Source organism: Myotis brandtii, unplaced genomic scaffold, assembly GCF_000412655.1.
Source record: "Myotis brandtii unplaced genomic scaffold, ASM41265v1 scaffold811, whole genome shotgun sequence".
Taxonomy (NCBI): domain Eukaryota; kingdom Metazoa; phylum Chordata; class Mammalia; order Chiroptera; family Vespertilionidae; genus Myotis; species Myotis brandtii.
The window spans coordinates 185634-193211 of NW_005371277.1; the positions used below are offsets into that span (position 1 = coordinate 185634).

The 7578-nt window shown below is 42.7% G+C and overlaps 1 protein-coding gene across 1 annotated transcript; it reads left to right on the forward strand.

The window, feature by feature from the left end:
• Nucleotides 1-227: 227 nt before the first annotated feature.
• Nucleotides 228-4435, forward strand: LOC102248408 (cathepsin L1). The gene is made up of 8 exons (XM_005884073.2): nucleotides 228-649; nucleotides 740-876; nucleotides 1178-1300; nucleotides 1404-1550; nucleotides 1730-1954; nucleotides 2364-2529; nucleotides 3174-3291; nucleotides 4040-4435. The coding sequence occupies exons 2-8, from the start codon at nucleotides 751-753 to the stop codon at nucleotides 4137-4139; spliced, it is 1005 nt and encodes a 334-aa protein (XP_005884135.1). The 5' UTR covers nucleotides 228-649; nucleotides 740-750; the 3' UTR covers nucleotides 4140-4435.
• Nucleotides 4436-7578: the final 3143 nt, after the last annotated feature.

Consider the following 7578-nt stretch of genomic DNA (forward strand, 5'->3'; position numbering starts at 1 on the left):
GCGGCATTCCCGGCTGCGTCGGCGTCACCTGGGGCCCGGCCAGTGTCCGAGCACCTGGAGGTAGAGCTGGGCCGGTGCAGACAATGCCATCGGGGCTCTGTGCTCGGTGCTCCTCCGAGCCACGTGATCGTGTAGCGGGTTTGCGGGAGGGACTGAGGGTGTGGGCTGCGGAGGCCAAGTGTGCTGGGTGCCCCGCGGCCCATGTTTTCCCGGGGAGGCCGGTCAGAAAGGTTTCAAATTCCAGAAACAAAGGCTCGAAGGCATATCGCACCCCTGCGGTGCAGGAGTCAAGCAGAAGGGTGTGAGGCGGAACCCTAACTCCTGGGGATCCCTGCTCTTACTTGGGAGCAGAGTCCTGATACATAATTTCCCGGGTCACTCCGGTACCTTGAGTAAATAACCTGGACCGGCAGTTTCTTTCTCCTGCTTTAAGATTCAGACCCATAAGGTGCCCCGAGGCCCTTAATCAAAACCTAAATGATCATTGCGCTATTACAATGAAGTCTCTTTCAATTCCTGCAGCACTTGTCAGCCTGTTTTTCATTTTGGTGGCTGAATCATATACCTCCCCTATTTGGTAAGCCCTTGGCCTGTTTTTCTCCACCCACATCCGTAGCCTTCAGCAGACCTTCCATAAATATCAGGGAAGGTAATTTAAATGTTTTTATCCCACAGTAAGATGGCTTTGCAGAAGGATTAGTCTAAATCAGATCACTCATTTTTCCCCCCCTCTTCCTAGGTTTTTGAAACATGAATCCTTCACTCCTCCTGACTGCCCTTTGCTTGGGAATAGCCTCAGCTACTCCAAAACTTGATCCAAGATTGGACGCACAAGTGGTACGATGGAAGGCAACACACAGGAGACTATATGGCGTGGTGGGTAACATCTGAAACTGCCCAGAGGGACCCACAGAGAAGGGCCCTTGAGGTCAGGCGTTTATAGCCAGAGAGTAGCTTCCTGAGGTCAGCCTTCCCAGGGCAGTAATTTAATGGCAGCCATTAATGAGCACCCTATGGGTGTACATCCCTGTGATGGCCCTTGGAGAACAGCACCCAGTAGTGTAAAGCCTTCCCTGGCTGTGGCTTCTCTTCCTCTCTGTCTGTAAATCCCCCTTGGTGAGGGTAGGTTGAGTTTTTCAGTAGAAATGATGACAGCGTGGTATGCGCTTGCCTCTAGAATGAAGAAGGATGGAGAAGAGCGGTGTGGGAGAAGAATATGAAAATGATCGAACTGCACAATCGGGAATACAGCCTAAGGAAACAGGGCTTCACCATGGCGATGAATGCCTTTGGCGACATGGTGAGTGTGGCTTGGGAGGCTGCGCTTTTTGTGCTTCCTCTCCTCAGTACTTTAGCAAAATAAGCTCTTGCTTTTTCAACAGTTTATTTACTTTTCCTTGTAGACCAATGAAGAATTCAGGCAGGTGATGAATGGCTTTCAAAACCAGAAGCAACGGAATGGGAGGGTATTCCGAGAGCCTCTCTTTGCTCAGATCCCCTCATCTGTGGATTGGAGAGACAAAGGCTATGTAACTCCTGTGAAGAACCAGGTATGACCGTGTTCCGATCTTTTTAACTCAGAAAAGCCAAAAAGGAACGGCATCCCTGCTCGGGTCCACTGGAATGACATGCTTTTTGCTGGGGTGTTTTTACAGAGCTGTTGATATATGGGCTGTTGTCAATCTTTGTATTTGTCTTATAAACTGATGGTTGTTTTTTTTATTTTCAGGGTCAGTGTGGTTCTTGTTGGGCTTTTAGTGCAACTGGTTCCCTTGAAGGACAGATGTTCCGGAAAACTGGCAAACTCGTCTCGCTGAGTGAGCAGAACCTGGTGGACTGCTCTCGCTCTCAGGGCAATGAGGGCTGCAATGGTGGCCTCATGGATAATGCCTTCCAGTACGTCAAGGACAACAAAGGCCTGGACACAGAGGAATCCTATCCATATCTCGCAAGGGTAAATGGAGCTCCTTATCTTGTTATTCCAGCACTGCTTTTGAAAGTTGAGCATTTTCAAAGATAACAGACACCTTAGTCAGCATTCACATTTTAGATGCAAACTGTCAGAACTGTCACTACAAATTATCAAATTTTGCACAGATCTCTGATGAGGTGTCTAACTGTAGCCATTCTTACTTCTGTGTAACATGGAGAATATATGCACTATTCTGCATATAATGCAGACTTCTCCATAGTGAACATTTTTTTTTAAGGCAACCAATAGTATTTTGCTTCCTGGGTTGCTGTAAAACAAAGTTGACATAGAAATAATTAAGGTGCAAACTGCTGAGTCTGGGGTCTTAGAACTAATGCTCCCCAGGAGGTGGGTGGTACTCATAAGTCTCCTTCCCATTTACCTTTAAAAGGAATCAAACACCTGCAACTATAGACCTGAGTATTCTGCTGCCAACGACACTGGCTTTGTGGATATCCCTCAGCGTGAGAAGGCCCTTCTGAAGGCAGTGGCGACTGTGGGGCCCATCTCTGTTGCTATAGATGCAGGCCATTCATCATTCCAGTTCTATAATGCAGGTAGGTGTTTGTCTTTTTATTACAGAAATTCGGGTAGGCAAAATTGGAAAACACCATCAGGACTCTTTGGTATGGAGTTCTGCTTTCCAGGACTGTAGAATTTTGAGTGTGTACATTTAACATAGTGATGTTTCCACTTTAAATATTTTCCCATGATGACAAACTGTTCATAAATATCTTTAAGTGGCTATGTAATTAGTTCTATAGATGTAACCTAAACTTGCATGACTATCCTCCAATTAATTGTTGGACCTTTATTCCAAAAATTTCTTATTATTGTAATTAGAACTATAAAGAGCCCTTTGGCTCAAGGGTTCTTTATAGAACCTTTAGGTGGCATTCTAGGAGTAGGAAGGATTATGCTAATTAATATTAGTTAAATGAGTGCCTAAATCATATTAGTCTTGATAACTAGATCATACTGGAAATTTTTTTTTTTTGGTTAGAAAATATATTGGATTTAGTTAAATTTTGTTGATTTCTGTGAGTTTGAGTTTGACTTTTTATCAGCCATTACTATTTTTTGGCAAATAAATTTAAGCCTCATTTGGAATTTATGACATAATACTGAATTTTGAGTGGATGGGTTCCTGCCACCTGTCACTTGGAGCTTCTCATCCCCACATTGAATTTTACTCTCATAGGCATCTATTATGAACCAAACTGCAGCAGCAAAGACCTGGATCACGGTGTTCTGGTGGTTGGCTATGGCTCTGAAGGAGGAGAATCAAAGAACAATAAATTTTGGATTGTCAAGAACAGGTATAAAACCCCAAATGTTATATTTGAAATTGAAAAGGGAATCCTTGTTTGGAACCAGTATTTGGTTTCAGGTCCAAAAATGCTCAGTTTTGGAATTCCAGAAGTCTTTCTTATACTTAACAGTCACAGAATTTCTGGTGTTTGATTTTAAGATTCTGTAGAACCTTGTTAGTGTTATTATTATGTATTTGTAGCATTGCATTTGTAATTCTGAAAATTTTCTTAAGAACACATCTGGCCCCAAGGGTTTCCAGTAAAGGACTTCTTAGTTGCAGAGTTGAGAGCTGATTTCCTTTTTCTGTCTCCAATTTTTCAACAAGGTTTAGTGAGCAGAAACATCGGCCTCTTTTTAGGTCTAAAAATTGTCCCAGAGTTCAGTGGCCTGCTTGCATCCTTCCTGTTGTCATTCATTTGATGTCCTTCCATTGTATTCTGCTTCCCATCTCAGGCAGAGGAGGTTATCAGGAGCAATTTTCACAGCCAGAGTTCTTTAACTGAGATGATGTGTAAGACAGCTGTGGAAATAGACTGTTACATTGGAATCCCAGTTCCGCCTCAATGTCATAGCTTAGTAAGTTAAAATAAGGACCCTAGGGGAATTAATAGGCTTATTATAAATATATGTAACAGCCCTCAGAAGAGTGTCTGATATATGGTAAACACTATTTTAAGTATTAGCTAGTATTATTATTGAAGCTAATATGTACTTGATTCTTTGAATAAAATGCAAAACATTCTCTTCTTTCAGCTGGGGTTCAGGATGGGGCATGAATGGCTACGTAAAAATGGCCAGAGACCAGAGCAACCACTGTGGGATCGCCACAGCAGCCAGCTACCCTACTGTGTGAGCTGATGGAGTGGTAATGGAAGCCTTGAGGACAGCACATCCAGAGGGACTTTATCTTTAAACTGATCAGACCTTCATTGTGTAAGATGAGAAACTTGAATCATTAAGGATCCAAGTTGTGATGTGAATTCTGTGACATTTTTATAAGGGTAAAATGTTACCAGTACTTTAATTACTGTTATAAATAGCTTTATAATATTGGAGATTCATTGCTGAATTCTAAGACATTTGAATTTTCATTTTTTAAAAGGATATATAAAACTTTACCTTTTAAAATAAATTTTAATTCAATATGTAGAAGTGGAACTTCTTTCTGTTTTTTAACGCGTGAACTTTTTGCATAGTCGGGGAATATAATTGGGCTCTAAAGACATAGTAAATGTGCCAGTGTACAGGAGAAAGATACTGGGTAGCCCTCTGGGTCTTCTGGTTATAAACATGCAGATTTCATGTCAGCTGCCCATTGGCTGTGTTGACCTAACTCTTGAATCTAGCAAAATGTGATAAACAATCTGGAAGGACAAAGGTAAACTTGTTTTAATAAAGAAAAACAATTACTTTTTAGAAAAATGAATAGACACAGAATCGTAGGTTTTAGATACTAGAAGAGGGCCTCCGCTTCTTGCACTCCACATGGTGGTAACTAGGAGGATAGGTGGTAAGAGTCTCAGAGCCAGTTACTGAAGCATCCACCTGAATCACGGGAAGACCATGGGACTACTTGGCAGTTGAGTAAGGACCAGATGCCAGGATTGCCAGGTCTCTGCCCATTGGCTGTGTTGACCTAACTCTTGAATCTAGCAAAATGTGATAAACAATCTGGAAGGACAAAGGTAAACTTGTTTTAATAAAGAAAAACAATTTACTTTTTAGAAAAATGAATAGACACAGAATCGTAGGTTTTAGATACTAGAAGAGGGCCTCCGCTTCTTGCACTCCACATGGTGGTAACTAGGAGGATAGGTGGTAAGAGTCTCGGAGCCAGTTACTGAAGCATCCACCTGAATCACGGGAAGACCATGGGACTACTTGGCAGTTGAGTAAGGACCAGATGCCAGGATTGCCAGGTCTCTGGTGGCATTCCACATAACTCTGCTAGGAAAAGCCTCATTTGTTACCAGTGTTAGCAAAAGTAAGTTTAGTGGTTGTGATGAACAAATCCCAGGTGCTTGTTCATAACTGAAGAAATGTCTTCAAGTTCTCAGGAAATGAGGCTGGGCTGCAAAATAGTCCTGACTTTGGAAGATGGGTGAGAGATCACTAGGTGAAATGTGGGGTTAGCTACCTCATTTTTGAATTAAAAATAAACTCATGCCCTGGCTGGTTTGGCTCAGTGGATAGAGCGTCAGCCTAGGGACTGAAGGGTCCCAGGTTCAATTCTGGTCAAGGGCACATGACTGGGTTGTGGGCTCGATCCCCTGTATGGGTATGTAGGAGGCAGTCGATCAATGATTCTCTCTTCCTCTCCCTTCCTCTCTGAAATCAATAACAATATACTTAAAAAAACAAAACAAAACTCAAAAGGGAACAAAACTGCCTAAGCACATGGTTGCACAGGCACACAAAAAAAAACTCAAAGGGAACAAAACTGCCTAAGCACATGGTTGCACAGGAAACCCCTCCTTACAATACTGAATCTTGAATCTCTGCTTAATGGGGCCATATTACTAAATTCAGTCTAATCTGTGTTCCTTCCACTATTACCCCCGTGCCCTTAATGTTCATTCCTTCCCGTATTCCCCAGATATGTCAGTATAAATTGGAAAAATCGGGCAGTTCTTTTGGAATGTAGTGCACCTCCTGGGTCATACTCTGTACCTCACTTTTCAGGGCCTGCTGGGACTTGAGTCTGGTTGCAGGAATAAAGAGGGATGGTGGGAGCACTTCCTAAGATCCGCAGTGTCTTGCAAGGAAACTACATCAGGGAAGGCCATTGCCTTCATTGCTCGGGCAAAACAGGGTCAACCTCAGGGAGAAGGTTTGCTTCTGGCAAAGAGGCTCGGCAGGATTTGGGGGTTCAACAACCCCAGCTTCACCAGAATTGCCCAAATACGCCCAATCCAGATTTCAGGACATTCCTTCCCAATCAACGCCCTCACTTGAGCAGCTCCTACCCTGAGAGTGGAGAATTCGATTGTCATTGTAATTCAGCCCATTTGGAGGATGAGGCTTTGGCTTTGGTTTGCAAAAATCTTAGCTCTGTGGCTATAAGTGATAGGAATTTCTTTAGGGAAGATAGGGAACTCTGGTCATTTAGGTTACACTTGAGCCAGGAATGTGAAGCCCTGAGCTCATCCTTTTTCTTCCCTCACTCTGTCCAGTGTGATTATAAGCAAACAGCCAGTCTCATATTCATTAGTTTGACCAAAATGTTCTGTATCAAATACATGGGACCCAGAACCTCACCTCTTATCCGTTGGTGGGGTTTTGCCTATCTGTTGCCACATCATGTCATAGACTATCAAGGCTCTCTTTGCAACTGGAAATGGTGCCATTAAATCTAATCAGATTAGAGAATCTGTTCCAGAAACCAATTCAGGAAACTCTTTCTTAAGATTCTCTTCCTCTAGAACCCATGTCAGTAACAAAATCTGCGTTGAACGGAATTAGCTTATGCCATGTGGGGGCTGGCAAGTCCAACATTTCTAGGGCAGGCTGGCTGGCTAGAAACTTGGGCAATATTTCTGTGTTATAGTCTAAGGCAGAAATCCGTCTCCAGGAAACATCAGTGTTTGCTCTTAAGGATTTCAACTGATTGGATGAGTCCGATGCAACTTATGGAAGATATTCTACTCAAAGTCAACTGATTATGGATGCTAATTACATCTACAAAATACCTTCACAGCAATAACTAGACCAGTTTTCAACCAGTGTGCTGCAAGAATTTTTAAAACATATGTCAATACCTGACTAGTCATGGGCACTGACCCCTTTTCCCTTAGATTGCCAAAAAAAATGACAACAGTCCTGGCTGGTTTGCTCAGTGGTTAAAGCATCGGCCTGTGGACCGAAGAAGCACCATCCCTGGTCAAAGATACCAACCTCAGTTGCAGATTCAATCCCTGGTCCAGACAGGAGGCAACCAGTGATGTGTCTTTCACATTGACTCATCTCTATCTCTCTCCCCTTCCTCCCTCCCACTCACTCTCTAAAGATCAGTGGAAAAAATATCCTCAGGAGAGGATTAAAAAAATATAAATAACAACAGCCAATACAGCAATAGCCATATGGTTTGAATGAATCAAAATTATACCTATTTGTTGTCAGATAGGCAAAAAGTGTATTTTTTGGTGTGGTGCAGAATTTTAGTAATTAGTTTATGTGTGCCATGAGATGGAAAAGGTTGAAAATCGCTGTCCTATTATATTAAATCTGGACCTGTCTAACCAGCTTTCTCTCTCTCTCTCTCTCTCTCTCTCTCTCTCTCTCTCTCTCTCTTT